We start from the raw sequence: 17,990 nt of genomic DNA on the forward strand, positions 1-17,990 counted from the left end.
CCCGACTTCTCGACGGACACGTTCGGCACAGGTGTAGGTTTGTGCAGATAAAGCAGCCCAAGCCTGAAATTACATTTCACAGCTTACGACAAGGTCAATGAGGGTGACAGGGTTTGGGAGCCTAACCACACATGTAAACATACAAACAAAGCACATGTTTGCCAAGGAAAAGAACACACACACACACACACTTAACATACACAGAAACGTACCCTCTGACAAACAAACAACACATGCGCCTACAAGTCTTTCCTGCGTGAAACTGAAATTAGTGTTAGGAATGTTCACCTTTGGGAAAACTGATTGGGAGGGAGAGGGAATGTGAGAGCATCCGAGCACAGTCCTCATTAGGGGGAATCGAGGCCTTAGTTCTGTAATTCTGTGTAATGCTTAATGAGAAACAGGTTGGAATGGGGCGCAAAACGCAGGCGGGCGCTTGTGTTGCATTATTTGGCGGTCTGCCCCCCCCCCCCCCCCCCGATCCCAGTCTGTCTGTTTAGATTGTGTGTAACATGTGATGTCTGTCCTTGTCAGTTTATGAAACGGCCTCAGACCCCGACACACAGCCGTCGCCGTATGCACACACTCTGCATGTCCTGTTTACATCGTCTGGCCCTCTCCTCTTACAGCAGCCTGCTCCCTCTCCCTCTCTCTCTCTCTCTCTCCCCGGATCACCTCTCAATCACTCCTCCTCGCCTCCTTATCTGTCCCTCCTCAGTGTCTCCTTACACGACTCGGTCCACCTACAGCGGCTACACTTTCATTCTCTTGCCACTTGCAGTCTGGCCTTCCCCTGGATTAGACATGCAGCCTAAATAGTGAATGATCTATTTACAGTTACGTCTTCCTTCCCCGCCAACATGATCCACGCCTCTTTCTCTTTTCTACATTTTTTTTTTGTTGTTGCACCCCGCTGTCCTCCCTCACCCCGAAACATCCCCCCTCTCCCACCTCTTCCATTAGCCCTGTTTTGTCCCTTTTCTTTGCCAGAGGAAAAATGTTACACATTGTAAACTTAACTCACCGTACAACACCCCGCAGGATTAGATTTCAGAAGCAGACTTTGTGTTTGAACTGCTCTGGCAATTAGTAGAGGATAGACTTACAGCGCACCCACTGCACAATGGAGGCACAGGCCCTGTTGTACAAGCCCCTGTTCCCATCCTGCCCCTCTCCATCTGTCACTCCAGAGGGACTGTGTGTGTCTGTGACAGTGTGTGGCTCTGTGCATGGCCGTGTGAGACGCTCGCATGAATATATGAACTAAAGTCAGTAGCGGTGTAAAGAACATGTCATACACTGGCACTTGTAGTATAATATTTTATGATTCTAATTATCGTTTAAAAAAGAACGACATGAAATAATTAAATTTGAACAGCGATCCATTCAAATATTTACTCATTTGCCCAAATTGCAAAAAAGTATGAATTTTGGATATAACAGTGTCAGTGATAAATACAAATTCAGAATAAAGATAGATGCATTGATGGAGGTCCGAGTCATATCATTGCATAAGAGAGTTAATTTAGTTTACTCATGTTTTGCTTATTTTGGCATGTTCTTTACTATATAAACTGTACAAATTAGAAAAAGAAAATTGAAGTTAAATCACTTGGCTTACAATTTTGGTGTTTTGCAGTATCAATCAATCAATTGATCTTTATTTGTACACCGTGCTGACCGTCAATCACTTCAACCGGGGGAGTCATGTAGGTAACCATGGGGACACAAAGGAGGGAGCCCTCTTCAGGATGAACTGACAAGTGTACGGACAGATCTGTGATCAGGATGATAAAACATGCATGGAGAATACGGATGCTGGAGGATGTAGACACCAAAGGGACCTGAAGTTCTCCCCACAATAGAGTCCTGGGAGAGGACAGAAAACTCACAAGATACAAAATTCACCATCGGTGCGGATACATCGAGGCGGCTGGAAAGAGAAAGAGAGAAGATTATAAGGATAGGAATCTCTTGGTGGATGGAAATCAAAATATCTGAAAATGGGCTGCAGTTTGTACTCACATGGACAAGAATATGGTTTAATTGAGAATAAGTTTGAACCAGCCACAATGCCTGAAGTGATCAAATATGGAATTGAGAGGTGAGAAAATGTAGTTTGCAGTTTGGCATCCTCAGGAGAGTCAGCCTGTCTGATGTCTGCAAAGTCACGTCGTTGCACAACGTCAGATTTGATAGTTGAGAAGCTGCGCTCATAAATCAATCCCGACCTCCTCATAAAGCTCAATAATAGGCCCACATTCTTCCTCCGAGCATCTCTGGTATGACAAACCTGAAACTGCTCCGCTTCTTTTACAGTATATTTCTAATTCTGTGGCTTGATGAAGTGTCACGGTTCATGGAAACAGCCAGATCACCGCATGTATGCTCAGTATGTAGCAGCTCCACCCTACGGGCCTCCCTGCACTTTGAGGCCTCGCTGACTGACACCGATACCTGTCAAAGGATCCCCGCTGAACTCATTTCCTCGCCCAGTGAAGTGTCATAGCGCCCTCCTGTGGAAGGGAGGGTATTTGAAAGTCCCTGTCCTCCTCTGTTAAGAGGATGCATTTTGCAAACTATTCCTTTAAAAAAATAGTTTCACTTTTTAATTCTGCTCCCAGTTTACTTTCAATAAGGCAGTAAAATATGCATGTGATGGAGAGGAAGTGAGTGAATGAGGGAGGGAAAGAAAGGGAGGGAGGGATGTTGTGACGGGGGGGGGGGGGGGGGGCTCAGAGCACCAAGCTGTTGTATTAATCTGCAAATTTTCTCAGATGACGCAAAGACCGTGACTTCGCCTCCCTCGTCATCTCCACATCCCTCCTCTCGGCCGTCTCTCTCCCGATGCCTCGCTCTTGTCGGATGGGAGACAGCGACGCGCAGCAGGTAAGCGTGGTTTCCTCCTTGTTGTCGTCTCTCCCCTCCGTGAGCTCCCATTCATACACTGCAGACAAACTTTCATGTGAGACGTCTCCATACTGCTTTTATTTTTGTTTAAAAATCATTTATTAATATTTGTATGATGTGTCATTTCTGGGAGATTGAGTTTTAAGATTTTTGTCTTTGGAGTGAGTAAATTAATTTTGTTCTGCAAAGTTACCTGCCAAGGTGATTTCCACTTTTTTTTTCAAATCTGCTTGTTTCAACATGTGGGACCTGTTATATCCTGCGACTTATCAGCGTTGTTTTTGGGGCTCTGGAGCGGTAGAGAAATTGTGATGGCGGATCAAAAAGGGAAGAAAGAAGAAGAGAAAGAGAAAGTTTATAAATAACACAGCTTTACAAGGGTGAAGAGAGCAGATGTGATAGACAGTCTGTGCTTAAGGAGTTCAAACAACAGATTAATACACTCAGATTATCGTCCAAGAGGAGGGGGGGGGGGCATGTGTTTAACATGTGTGGACCCACACACAGATGCAGACAGGATCCAGCACACACACACACACACACACACACACACACACGTTCAACTGTTTTCTCTCACTCACACTCCATGTCTGAAATAAAGACAAACGCATTCCCTGAAGGTTTCTGGATGCATTTCCCTCTCTGTATTTCTTGCCAGACATCCATTTATTGCCAAAATGTTTGAGTCAATTTGCTCCTTAATTATTCAAACAAATTATTTTTTGTTTATTGATTCAGTCATTTATCCAGAAAAAGTGACTAAGTCTGATGGATCCTGATTTTAAAGGAAACATTTGTGTTAACTGGAGATTTATATACAAATGGTTAAACAGATGTGTATTCCCTTTAAGACACTATTCAGTCCTTTAAAACAGTAGTTCCAGACTTTCTTTCCTTGTCCCCCACCTACTTATATCAAAGAAAAGGTGAGACCCCCCCAAGACCCACAAAAAAGTGGGTACATTGCTGTGAATATGTAAAAGTTTTCATGGATAAAACAGCAACAGAAAATGCCTGAACATACTTCTTCTTACCAAAAGACCGTAGTTTAAACTTTCCAGTCGGTGTGGTGTCATGATTTGAGTTAGAGTGTGCATATCACATTTTGACAAACTCAGAGCAGCCCCCTTAGAGGGTCCTGGACCAAAGATTTAAAACTGAAACCAGTCATTCATCTTTTTCTGTCAAGTAAATTTCATCGACTGAAAATTACAAATACTAAATTATACATTCCACAAACATGACTATACATTTGCTCAATGTAAAATGTTATGTATAATCAATTCTAAAATAAGCATTACATCTAATCCTCAAAGCTAGCTCCTTCACAATGTGTTTGGAATGATCGTTGAACAATTCTCATGGTACGTTGTAAAAATCTTGACCTTCAGCAACACTTTTCAAATGCTGCGTTGCTTTTTCATCTTCTTGCTGCCATCTGATCATAGAGTGAAAGTGACGGATACAATGGTGTCACCCATTTAAGTCTCAAAGCCTCAAGTTCTGCTCAGTAGGCAGTCACCATGTTAGTTCCATAATTGGAGGAGAAGTTGGTGTCGAAGCAGTGAGGGGTTAGCAAACATCATCTTGTTAAACCAGTACAGTTGACACCCATGGCTATTTCATTAGCTGGTCAATGAGCTTGTTGTGTTTCCCAGAGAGTGAGATTCTATTCATATTGGTCACTGACTATAGTTGTTTATTTAACCGACTGAATATGTTAACAGAGTCCTGAGAATGTAGCTAACTTGCTGCTTGATGCCCCAAATATCTGGTCGAAACAAATCTCTGTGCCAGGCTGTAAATGTGTTTATTTCTGGTCTGAAAATGGGAACGATTTGGGGACGTATGGTTCTTAGTTGGATTTTAGAGCGAGCCGTAAGTGTAGACTCCAAGAACTGCATTGTTTTTGCACTTCTACATTGGCTTCCATTTTCAACACTTGAGGTTGCCGATCGTCTGAATATTTTAGTTTTTCTTTGAATTTGCAATTGATAGGTTGTTTCAACAGTTTAATTGTTCAATGTAATTTCTCTTTGGACTATAGCAAAACCTTCCTAGGCTAGGTTGCTATAGTCACAAAATTGAATTTACTCAACTCCACCTCTACCTAATAGATTTTTGGTTTAGCAAGACATCATTACACTTACCAAATGTACATACTGAGAAGAACTGGCATCAAGTTTGGTGCTTAAAACACTTTTGCCCCGCCCATTATTAGATTGAATTTTGTGATTTGTCCAATGAAAAAGACCTATTGGAAATCAGTCGGAAAAGTAGGGAGCCGTATCCTCTGAGATAACCATGAAATCACAAATTCCACTGGTTCCCAGGCCAGCCAGTTTGTTTTTCTTTCTTCTGCCTCAGATAATATTTATCTTTAAATAAACATGTAACTGCTGTAGAGCCATTACAGTCTGAGTGCTGTGATCTGTTCCCTGCTCTCAGTCAAAGTAGAGCCACATATACCTTGCAGGGCTGTACATTTTCCTGGTAAGACAATTATTGACTCATGCATGTTCACTTCCAACCACTGTGAGACAGAGTGCTGTCACATGTGATTGATGCTGACCTTTAGCGAGAGAGTTAATACACACATGTTCATACTACTGCTGTAAAGATCTGCTAAAGCCATGAACCAGACACGAGTTTAATGGCAGTTGTGCATATGTTGAAGGAATTAGGAAACCCAGCTGTATGTGTCTGTATGTGTGACTGAGAGAAAACATGAAGAGAGACAGAATCTCCCTCTGAGCCAAAACTAGATATGTACTTGATATTAACACCTGTGTATGAGCAATATGAAGTCACAATTTACCATCTTTGGCTAGTATCAGTATAGCTCCAAAGCCAAGGAATCCCTATCAGGTCCCGTGTTCTTAAAGCAGGAATACACATGTTTACAGCCTGTGTCAAAAGTTTATTTATCTATTGGAATAAACTCATTCCAAGTAGAAGTAACTCATACATTTTTTATTATATTAAGGATACAAGTATTACATAGCTTTGCATTGTTGAAGGCTGAGTTGACTGACAGGCATATGTTTAATGCAGTGTAGCTGTTTTCCAGGAGTCTAAAGACCTGCTTTCCTTACACCTCTTTGTCTGTAACAAGCTTGACAAGCTAAAGTTCGGTAGAGTCAGAATTTCAATGGCGAATTTCATATGGCGACCTCCATCGTTTCCAATCAACAGAAACCATCGAAGACTTCATATTAGGAGAGTGGACAGCAAAGACCTCTGATAACTACAATACTCTGTGATCTGTTATTTCATCTCGTATACCTGATATGTAATTCAGATTTGCTATTACTGTTATTCATAAGTTGGATCCCAATCCATTCCAAACATTTATGGGTTCATCCTTTGGCCCTGCTACACTCTTCAACCAAAACTCATGAGAATTAAGCCAGTAGTTTTTCATAATCCTGCTGACAAGCAGAAACAAACAGCATCACAAACCTAAACCCTTTGGCAGAGTTAATAAAGGCTCAGGAACATTTGCAAATGATGTAAGCTGTGTCGACAACAAAGAAGTTAAGTCTTTGAAAAAATAAAAAGTATCTGTAAATGGAGCCTCAGTCAATTAGAAACGTAAATAGTTCTGGTGAAGAAATCTATGCATCAATTCTTATTTGGATTCATGCCTATCCATACTTGTGAAATATGACATACAAGGCATCGTGTAGGACAGCACTGTAGTGCAGCAATGACCATCCTCATATGCCTCTGTAGTATGAGAGGAGGACGGAGCGGGGGGAGAGGGGATTATATCTCGATCCCTTTGCAAAGCTCACACCAAACAATCAACCATTGGATATAATCCTCTGAGACACACAGACATCCGCACACAGTTACAGACTGACACACACAAACTGCAACACGGATACCCTTTAAATAACATATTTCAAAAGACACAGTTCCTCAGGTTTAATATTAACCTTTAAATATAATCATTTTTTTTAACCTCACGATGAATTAGTAGTTAATTTTAAATAGATTTTGTCGTATTGTTGTTATCAAATTAAAGTGGGTTAACTGTTCAATATTACAAAAACCTGAATTTTTGCGTCAACTAACAATCATTTTCATCCATTAATGCCAAGGTAATAAATTGGTTATTAAATAAAACACCAAAAATTGTATAAATTATCCAACACTATGTCGTTTCCCAAGGTGACAACTGAATTTACTTTTTAGTGAAAGAAAAATCCTGATTCACACAATAAGTTATTCTTAGTAGTACAATGTAAAAGATAACAACAGATCACTAATGTATGTTAATTGATGTTGACTTGATCTCTTATGGCTATGAACTGTAAATAAATATACTGTAACTACATTCTCATTTAATAGCAAAGCTCTTGAGATTATGTACAATAATGGTAAAGATCAGAGGCAGGCGGACAGATTGCAAAGGGTGGGGGAAGTTATTACTGTATGTATAGCCAATGTACATCTGTTTGATCTCTTCAACCAGCCTCAGCCATTGGCTGGAAACCTGGTTGGATCATTTATGTGGAAGACTGTAAGTCAAGTGAGGGTCTGCACTGAGGAGCCTGGGACAGCTAGACACAATCTCATACCGATGTAGTTCGTCGTGTCCTACTCCGATGGTCTGTGCACCTTTTATCAGCAGCAGCTTGGGCTCATTCACAGCAATCAAAGCCTGCTCTTCTGGGAGATTAACTCATTCTGTTATCGTGGTCGATCGTCCTGGAAACCATGACGATTAAGAAGATGTGTTGTAAGTACAAGGCTGCATGTGGAGACTGATTATGATTGTTATCACGCACTGTGAAGGTCCTCATGACACATTTGATGGACTTGGAGAATATTTAGATTGGGACCCTGATGTTTATCTAGTCCCCATTACTTGAAACCCCCAAACAGTTTGAGGCTGTAATTCTCACCGCTGTATTTGGCCTCTAGGACGCACACACATTTTTGCCACCAATCCGTACCATCATGAGTTACGTCCTTGTTTCTTTGCTCATAGCTTGACTCACTTTGAAGTCCACCTTCACTTTTGTGATTCAGCTCTCATCACTAACATGTGTTCTGTCTCAAAGACGGTGCTTCCCCTTCAAAGAGGAATACCTCCTGGTCCGCAGCCTACCTGGCAGAGTTCTAATACCTGTGTCATGTTGCTTCGAAATCCAGGATTTACTGTAAGCTGCCCGACCAAACAGTTTGAACCAGCTGACTTGACTTGCTGTGTTTTATTAGGGATGCTAATGTAACCCAAGGGTCCGTTTTAGGGTACTGAGCACAGATATGAATAAAGTATAAACTTCAATATAAACTTCAATCAAACCTCTATACTGCCAATGAGAGGAATTTCAGCTTGGACCAGCACATCAGAAGTTAGGTTCGCTCAGGAGAAAATGGATACCGACCAGACAAAGGTGAAACAAGACACAGACGCGGGATCATTTGAAAGGTAAGTACAATTTAGAACATTTATTCTCTTTTTTTTTCACTTTAGTTGGTTTACGAGTTAGAATATTCCTTTTTTCCTCTCACAACACAGACAAACATTAGACAATATTCAACAATATGATCACAATAAAACCTTTGTTTTGATCTTTTTGGGGGGTCCTGGTCCTATTACTTAGTTTAAAGCTGTTTACTTTATGGTACTTTTGGTTTTATTATTATGTTTAGACCTTCTTAATACTAGTTTGTTTTGATTAATGTTTTAAATATTATGGGGGTCAGTTGATTTACTGTTTTAGATCTTTTATTTTGAAACCAGGACTTTTATTTTGAAACCTAAATTCGTTCTCCAATGGCATAAAGGAAACTTTACTGTAACCCCAAATATTTCTAGATCCCCAAATCACAAGATGGACAACAATAATTCCGCATGGTTCAAATATGCACTACAAGTCAAATCATATGTTGACGCCGCAAGGTCAACCGACCCAAACGGCTACAATGCTGATACAGGGTCATATAACCTTATGGATAAGTTGTTCCGCAGCAAACTTCGGAAAGATTCTCTCCCTGCGAAAGGGGTCAAAAGGAACCAAGTAACCAGTACTGTCTGGCACGAGGTCAAAGCCAAACTCAAGAAGGTCTTCGTTGATGCCAAATGCGATGGACAATGCCACGTCGATCCCGAATACATGATAGAACAAGCTGACATCGACAAAACAGTGAACTCCAGCAACTATTCGGAGCCATTCTTAACATGGGAGGGAATAAGGAGAGAACTGAGGCGGACTCAGCAACGATCCAATCAAGGACTCTGGTACCGTGAATAGTACGTTAGAGTTATCGGAGATCTTAGACCTCATCAAGAAACTAATGTCACCGAAATTTACTGAATAATTGTTACACCAGTATTTTGTGTTCTGAAGCTGGGTAACAAAATACTGACATTATCAAAGGAACAGGTGCTCATGATCACTGTCATAGATGTCATAGAGTCGCGGCTGCCATTAGACACCATCCCACGGATAGTCAAACACAAAATGACTCCCTCATCAGATGACCTTTTCAAGGTTATTGATCATCTTGATCTTCACCCTTTCGCATACTGGACCACCTTGTATCACATGACTCTCACTGAGTTTGTGATGAGTCTCCTATGCAGAATAGATGATCTGGTGTCAGAACGCACAGTTATGAAGTACATGCTAGACTCAACGCTGATAATAGCCGTATTGAACTGAACTTGGCACAGGATCCTTACTCTCCAAATATCCCAGTGGCCAAGAGCCTCTCAAATCGCCTGAAGAGAATGACTCAGGTAGCTATTCTCCAAAATGCTCAGAACAGAATAATTGCCGAGCTTTTCCACGACAATTTTGAAGAGGAGGATGAAGCTGTTGCTATGTATCTTCTGAATCAACAAAGGTCATTCCGAAGACTGGCAAGGGTGATACTGGACCTTCTTTCCCGACAGAGGAAAGGCGTGCTCTCGCCGGGCTAGTCGAGACAACCAAGACAATTGTCAAGAGAGCAATCCAGGTTGGAAGCCTTGACACATGCGATCTTTCTGGTCTACTTGCTTTTGAGGATATACAGCTGAATCAGTTTGTCGCAATACTTAACTCAAAGAGAGATCAGAGATCAATGAATATTCGCACAAAGACCTTCTCGGAGATTGTAGTGTGAACATCGCTGAAGAGGCCAGGACTACGTCATGGAAGCATCTTCTCAGAGGGAGGAAACTGGAAGGTCTGGAAACCCCCGATCCCTTGGAGTTCCATGTAGTCCACATTGTAACTGTGAAAAGGTTCTCCCATACCTTTCACCTGCCCCCACCTTCCCTACACTGACTGCAGCTTAGCAGAGTGATGTGGGTGAGTGAAGGTTCTCCCATACCTTTCACCTGCCCCCACCTTCCCAACACTGGCCTGCAGAGTGATTAGGCTGAGTGAAATCACCTGAGCTTAATTGGACAGAATGAGGCCAGTTGGGTTTTTCCTTGTATAAAGCCAGACTCAGCCAGAGTCTGGGGGGGGGAAATGTTTGTTGGTGGCAGCTTGCTGTGAGGCTGTGGTTTCTTTCAGTTTATGTAATCTAGTTGTTTTATTAGATTACCCGGGACTTTTGTTTTGTTATTTTGTGCTATTTTTGGTTAATAAATCAACCACCTTATTTTGCATTGATTTCTGCCTCCTGACATCTTTTTAGCTCACCACCAGTGCCGAACAGCCACACTTAAATCCCAATTTTGATGTGGACTTACAATCAGTAATGTTACAGTAACTGAGAGATCCCCAGGATGTCCAGACGAGCAGAACCGCTACACGTGGGCTTGGATATCCGAGGGAACTAATGTGAGAACAGAATTCGGGGTTGGCCGATTCGTTCGGGTGCCTTATGTAGGGTCCGACACAGATGAAAGAACCGCACTAACCCTGCACAAGGTCCCAGGCCTAAGCCGTCCTGCAAGAAGAGCTGTCAGGATAGTCATGCTCTTCACATGGATATTTGGCTCATCACACTACAGCTGGTTGGTAGCGAAGGAGCTAGTTTGTTCTCGTGCAGCATTTACTCTTGAGGAACTCAAAGCACTAACCTCTATTTCGAGTTCAGTCAACAACGCTCACCGGCTCCACGAGAAAACAACTCAGGTGTTCTTCTCGACAGCAAGGAATGTCTGTATCAGTCGACATGTGATGACCTCGAACGATCGCATGAGTGGGTGGGAGATTTCCTTGGCAGATGACACAAATATCATCTACCAAGATATCATGTTGCATGCTAACGGTACACTCGAGGACATATACAAGGACTACAAAGGTCCTATACCTGAAGGCTTACAAGTGCACGTGCACATGGTGGAAACTTGCTGCCTTCGAGTCATGAAGACTGTGAAGTGTGATCCGATGGGTCAACTGCCCCCAATCAAGTCACCAAGCAGCCAGTCTCGCTTAATGTACTATCTCTCTCCAGTCACAAACCTGCAAGCAGAGGTAATCAGAAAGGTCATCAAAGCAAGTGACAGCCTTGACTTCCCGAACTGGAGCAGCGAAAAACTGCTCACTGTAGGGTCCCAGATCCTAGGAGCTGTGCTTGCTGACAAGATCACTTTCCAACTCAAAGGAGTGGGGCTGGGAGAAGACACGGCAGGGTTGGGGACAATCTCAAGCGGGTTACTTAATGACCTCAAACTCGCTGACAAGCTAGAAGTCCTGAAGGGGCTGGTGGGAAGGCTTCTGAGGAGCTGCCTTCCCTACTTTTTGGTTCACCCGACATCCGGAGGGAAAATGCTGGGTCACCAAATATGCTCTTTGCTCTCGTCAATGGACAACGCAGCGATTAGGGGCTTAGGCTCACTGCTTGCGCACCCAGATGTTTTGGGGGATCTGATCATTGTGATGGATCACGGTGTCTTCTTTGCTGCCAGGAGCATTTTTGCACAGTGAGGATCGTCTTTGGCCAAATCCGTGATCAGGTGGGCTGTTCTTTACTTCTGTGGATCATTCCCTAGACTCCTCTCGGAAACAGCTCACTACTTCATCATTGATCTCGGTGATCTATCACAAAAGACGGATGAGCTGATAAAATCTGAGAAGCGATACAGCTGCCTTGCTGAGGGATCTCAGAAAGTTGTGTTCAACACACTCCTGAGCACTGACGACATACCAGACGATCGTGGCCTGAGTTATCGACCCACTGATAGCTTGGAGAAGAGGAGATCGGAATCCTGACATGCGACCTTGAGGATGCTCACATAGCAGATACAGTCAAGTTTGTCTGGAGGAATATCCTGGTGCTGCTCAAAACACAGTGTGAGACCAACTGCACAATAATAATCAAGGTGTTCGCAAATGCGTCTACGCCTTGGAGGGACCTTTTTTGTCATGCTGGCTGAACACTTTACAACACTGCACGCTTACACTGATGTGACACTGAAGCGGCTGCAGTGTGTCCAGACATATGAATATTGAACCTCAAATCATTAAATTAAAAAAACAAAAAAAAAAAACAAACAAACAACAAAGATTTACTCGGGTCCTTATAGTTGTTTAAACCACTATATCAAAGTCTATAGTCCTACCACCAACGTAGTTGGGAAAATAAACAAGCTTACTGCACATAGTTCTGTTTACATCTGGTCACTACTGCACAGAGTTATGGTTACATCTGTTTACATCTGTTAGTCCGATCACTGTCCACTTATATCTACTCTTTTATATTTTGTATTTTTAAGTTAAGTTTAAGCTTTAAGTTGTATTTAAATTGACACTTTATATTTAGGTTAAAATGTTTTGTTTACTTGCACTGTTGTTAATTTACTGCTCTGTGTGCCTTTGAATTGCCCCCCGGGGACAAATAAAGTTTTTTTTAATTGAATTGAATTGAATATAAACTGTTCCTTCTTTCAGGGTTCGAAAATGGATGGATGGCTCGCCAGACTGCGAACGACCACAGCACTCCAGGGAGGATGAGCAGGTCGCAGACAAACAGGGATCATGGAATCTTTCTTCTCCAGATCACAAAAAAACCCCGGCCTTGACAAAAACAGTGAAAAGCCTAATTAATGCTTGAACTTTAAATTAGACATTAAATATCAACAGCGTTTGTCATCTATGACAAAGGACTCAGATGAAATACAATGTAAAACACACTGTATGCCACATTCTTTTCAATAAACAAATTTAACACCAAATAATTTGTCATCTTATTCAGATTAACCTATATTTAATAGTTAGCTTGATCATTAGATTACAGCGCTTGTACTCTCATTCATAACCATATATAAACAATTCATTTTTTCTGTGATTAGCGCCACTTGAACATACTACAACATCAGGCTACAAACAATAACAAGTCCACCGCCAAAACCACAGCCCGCACGCAGACTGCAGCTCCAACAATGAGCCTCTCACTGCCTACCACCTCCAGTCACAGCACATCAAACGCGTAACAAGGAACACAAATCACTTCAACAACTTTTTCTCATGTAAGGTAACTCCACGCAGCCACCGCCACTCCGTCTCGTTCCAAAAAGAACTACTCTCGGAGATTCTGCTCAGACACGGAGAAATGTGAGCGGGTCTTATTTTAGAATGGCTAATTTAGTCAACATGACATTAAGATTGACAGGTGGGTTGACCGATCACATATGTTTATTAGCATTTAATACACAAAACAGTATTTAACAAAACACTTTTCTTATATTAAAGCTGTCGTTTTACAGATAATTTTAGTTTGATTGTCTAATTAATAATAACTGTTTTGTTACAAGTTACATCAATTTCTTACACTATTTTCAATATTTAAATAATAAAAGTGAGAAGATAATGGCACTAGTAACCCTGGGTTACACTAAGCTGTAATATGATGCAACAAGCATGCGTATGGCAGTCAGTTCTCTTTTGGCTGGCGCTTAGATAGTCTGATCGGCATCTGTTTCTGAAAAGTACTTGGTAAGTACTTTTCAGGCAAGACATGAATAACGAAGGAGTGAAATTCAACCTTACACGGTTGTAAAAAGTATCCATTTTCCACAGTTTGACGGAGCCACCAAGACAGTCCAGTAAGAGCCAGTTCCTAGAGGCCAGCTATGTTTTGTCTCAAGGCAGCTCTTACATTTCCTGGAGCAGGAAAGTAATCTGTCTGTTGCAGAAGGAAGTCAGATTTTCCGAGCAGCTTCAGGTCCTTGAGTGTGTCCTAGCAGCTTACACTCCTCAGCGCCGCCATCCTCCCAGGACACATGCTGTTGCTTCATTATGTCAGGGACTCCATCTGACCTGCTCAGGGAAAAAAAGGTTTAATTTTCCAGCTTTTACTGCTAGCAATGATGAAAAACATCTCTATTTTTATCTCCGATACATGTAACCAGGTCTTAGGTTTTCTTATACATGTGAAGTTGTAAGTTCATGACCTTTTCTTTTTTTGAATACACAAGTGCAATGCCTATTCTCAGCAGATCTGTCCAGACAATGTTCCCATTGGAAATAGTCCAGCTGCTTGGATCTCTGCTTGCAGAGTTGTTAAGAACCTCTGTTTTATATATTCCTGAGATATACAAAGGACAGTCTTACAAACAGAGACAAAGATGCCTCCCTTAAAGTTAGGCCAAATGGAACAACATTTGTTATAATCACTCAGACATTAGAGTTGCACAAATCTGTTTGCGATAGTTAAGGATAAATTACAGTTGTAATATAGGACCTCCTGCTAGCTTTTTAGTAGAGCCAACCATAGCTGAACAGAATAGCAAAAACACGAAAGGTACATTCTCTGATTGGATAATACTTTATTGATCCCTAGAGGGGAAATTCTGGCATCGCAGCAACACAAAGACAAGTACCAAGTAAGTTGTTCAAAATAAAAATGGAAACAGAAAAGATGAGATAAATACAAATGAAATAAGAGGTATATACAACTGGAATAAAAATAAATAAAGTCAACGATGCAAGACAATTAAGACATGATTTTCTTTTCTTTGTTTGGTGAGAATTAATCAAAATTTTGGAAAACAGTTTTTTTTTGATTGGGATGCGAATGGTTGACTCTTTGGGTGGGGCATGACCATTTGGAACATGTCCTGCCCCCCTTTGGAACAAGCAGATTGCTTGGCTGCTCAACCTTGAGTGCTCAGCAATGTGACTGGCAAGCATGAGGTTAGTGTGATGAATGGTTGTCCAGGGAACTGGAAAGAAGTGATAGAAAAATGGACTGACTGAAGTTCCTTAATTGTTGGATGTCATTGTAGAATAACCTGAATTGCCCAAATTATTCCAAAGCCCAGAAACTGGCTTTCAACCAAGCTTCTGACCCACCCTACAAGGTTTCAGAACCTCATTGATCTAAAGAGAAAATGTCTTATGCTTTTTATAATAAAAACGGCGAAACCTGGAGTTAACATTATTATTATAACGTTGCCTATTAGATCACTTTTAATAGATTGAGGATGTTATATCCCCCCTCCCCCTCCCCAGCTAGATTATAGACTGCTTTACAACTGAAGCATATGTGGTCGACTGACATTACCAAACAATGTTCATGCTAAGAATGACATAAGGATTGGAAAGAGGATTTGTGCAGACTACTAGCCGTTGAACAACCTCCCCCTCCTCTCCTGGGTGTTTCGTTCACTGAGGATTAATTCTTTGCAATTGAAACTTATCAGGACATTCTCCGCCTACAAAATATACAATTTCAGACCACACTGGCAATCCGCCTTCATGTCTGGACTGGCGACTGTTGCGGCGACCCGAGAGAGGCAGAGATATGGCAAGATAAAGTAGAAGATTAGAGAGTGGCGGTTTAAATTGTGAGAACAGACCAACGAGGTAACCTTTCTTTGTGTGTTCCCTCTTGAAAAGTGTGATTTAGTTTATGTGTTTAACTGTGTCCCCAGTGCTGCTCAGCTGATGGATGGTAATCATTTCTGATTGCAATTGTCTCACTGAGTCAGACTGAGTGTAAATGTGACATTGATACTTCTTGCAGAGATTTGGCATGGCTGCGCTTCTCTCCAGATGTGTTTATATAGGATTAATGTTTAGACATGATGGTGATGGGGTCTCTTCAGTTTTCTCTGCCGAGTAGATATGCGGTATGTGATACTGGACAGCGGACACATTCTTACTCGTTGACGCTTCCTCTTTGTTGAAGGTGAAGACTTTGTCTGGAACAAAATCTCATTGCTTCCAAATGATGTATGTTTATTGGAGAGTTTTTTTTGCCAAATTCAAGAATTGATGTCTTTTGCAAGCTTGTTAAATTCTTAAATGCTCTCAGACTGATGTGTACTTAATGTTGTCTCCCTTATTCTGCATTTAGTTGTATCCTTTCATATTATAAAGCTTCTAAATAGCATTTGGACACACATAATACAAGAATTTCATCCAATGCTAGCAATGTCTGTTATTGTGTGTTGTCAAATGACATGCAAACAACACAATATGATGAATCTTAATGATATTAGTACTACAATGAATTCATATCTAATGCCACATTGATGCTCAGATTTTGTATTTTCCCAAATGTTTGATAGATTTTCATCAACATGAGTACAGATACCTAATGCCAATAACGAGAATACAAGATATTGTATTGATCCTCTGGCTGGTTGTTGAGTTTAACCAGAGAGAAAATGTTTAAAATATTCATTGGAATATCTCAATATCTATGAGGTGCATTGACACCAAGTTGTCACACACAGTTATTTATCATTACTTGCTGATCTCCAGCCTGCTAGTATTCTCAGTGTGTTTGTCTGCTGATGTTAGCATTTAGCTTAAAGCACCACTGTCTTTAAGAACAGCTTCAGAAGGCTGCTTACCTTGCTGTAGACTCTCAGTCCCATTCTGTCCTGTACTTGTCCAGCATGGATTTAACCAATATCTATCTTCCACTCAATCTATATATATTACTCTATCAGCAACTACATTGAGTGCTGATGTATTTGGATTCTTGTGGTTTCTGTTTAGTTTTTTTCCATCTTGTGAATGATTATAGATTACATCTCTCAAGATGTTTCTTCATGTCCTTTTTAGCGATCTCCTGCTGTGTTTGGGTTGCCTGCAGTTATGCTTCTTAACGTCACTAACTCAAACCAAATAGAAAAAAGGACATTCCTGGAGCGTGACTGAGTGGTGGGTAGCCCTGCTAGTCCCCAACCCCACTTTAGGAACAGAAGCAGCCACTCAATATGGCAACAATGTGAATTCTAACCAGCCACATGAGAAGAATGCTTTGTTCAGATGGTCCTTTAACAATCCAGTGAGGCAAATCAGTGAATATCTAATTAAGTTTTGTTTACATTTTATTTGTAATAATATTGAATACTGTGCAGGCCTGCAAGTGCAGAACGATGCAGAAGAATATATCTCCCAGCAGTAAACCAATCTGTAACTGTCTCTACAGACAGGATGACAAACCAGTCGACAGCTAACCAGTCCAACACAAACAAGGTGAAGGAGAAAGAGGAAAGCCAGCGAGATGACAACACAGACGTCGCATATAAAGATGCAGGCCACTGTAGTCGGAACACCCACAACCTGCTGCTGGGCCTCACTGTTCTGGGTATGTAGGGGCTGGGAAACCCACGATGTATATCCTGTTTTCTGTGGTAAACGGCTACAGCCCGTTTTTACGTTTACGGTGTAAGAGCTAGGTTGCTGTTGTTGTTTAATAGTATTAATATAAAGACAAGAGAAACATTTTAACAACCAAGGCTAGCATCAGTTTTTAGTATAAAGTACACTGTATGTTAAACACAAGCTCCCGTCCTCAGGTGTTGTTATGGGTGCGGTGTTTGGGATGCTGCTGCGGTACATGAAGGTGACGGACAGCAGTGCCCTCACCATGGTTTCCTTCCCAGGAGACATCCTCATGAGGATGCTGAAGATGCTCATTCTGCCTCTAATCATCTCCAGCCTCATCACAGGTGTGCCACTACACACACATACGCAGTATGTACCAAATAAATGTGCAATAACCCAAGGACAATATGAACAGGTTTTGTTATTTAGGCTGACAGCCAACATATTTTCTTTACACCTGAAGTATGTTGGTCGTTAGTGTTATTGCTTCCTTTTTTTTTAGCTGTGTGGTAGAAGATGAGATACCTATTTAAAAATAATTCATGCCTATATTTCAGG

The 17,990-nt window shown here is 41.4% G+C and overlaps 2 protein-coding genes across 4 annotated transcripts in view; one reads left to right on the forward strand and one right to left on the reverse strand.

Moving 5' to 3' along the window:
- Positions 1 to 17,990, reverse strand: part of rpl27 (ribosomal protein L27) — a 76,061-nt gene that overhangs the window by 5,169 nt on the left and 52,902 nt on the right. The window lies entirely within an intron of this gene.
- Positions 2,750 to 17,990, forward strand: part of slc1a9 (solute carrier family 1 member 9) — a 30,370-nt gene continuing 15,129 nt past the window's right edge. Inside the window, exons 1-3 of one of the 3 annotated variants that reach the window (XM_065964496.1) lie at positions 2,750 to 2,889; positions 17,254 to 17,412; positions 17,624 to 17,776. In XM_065964496.1, the coding sequence (XP_065820568.1) occupies positions 17,259 to 17,412; positions 17,624 to 17,776 (307 nt within the window). In that variant the 5' untranslated portion in view covers positions 2,750 to 2,889; positions 17,254 to 17,258. Of the gene's footprint in view, positions 2,890 to 7,470; positions 7,658 to 15,552; positions 15,675 to 17,253; positions 17,413 to 17,623; positions 17,777 to 17,990 lie in introns of those variants that run through there. The other 2 variants (XM_065964495.1, XM_029280946.2) reach the window with 2 other exon arrangements.

The sequence above is a fragment of the Labrus bergylta genome, chromosome 16, assembly GCF_963930695.1.
Source record: "Labrus bergylta chromosome 16, fLabBer1.1, whole genome shotgun sequence".
In the NCBI taxonomy this organism is placed as follows: domain Eukaryota; kingdom Metazoa; phylum Chordata; class Actinopteri; order Labriformes; family Labridae; genus Labrus; species Labrus bergylta.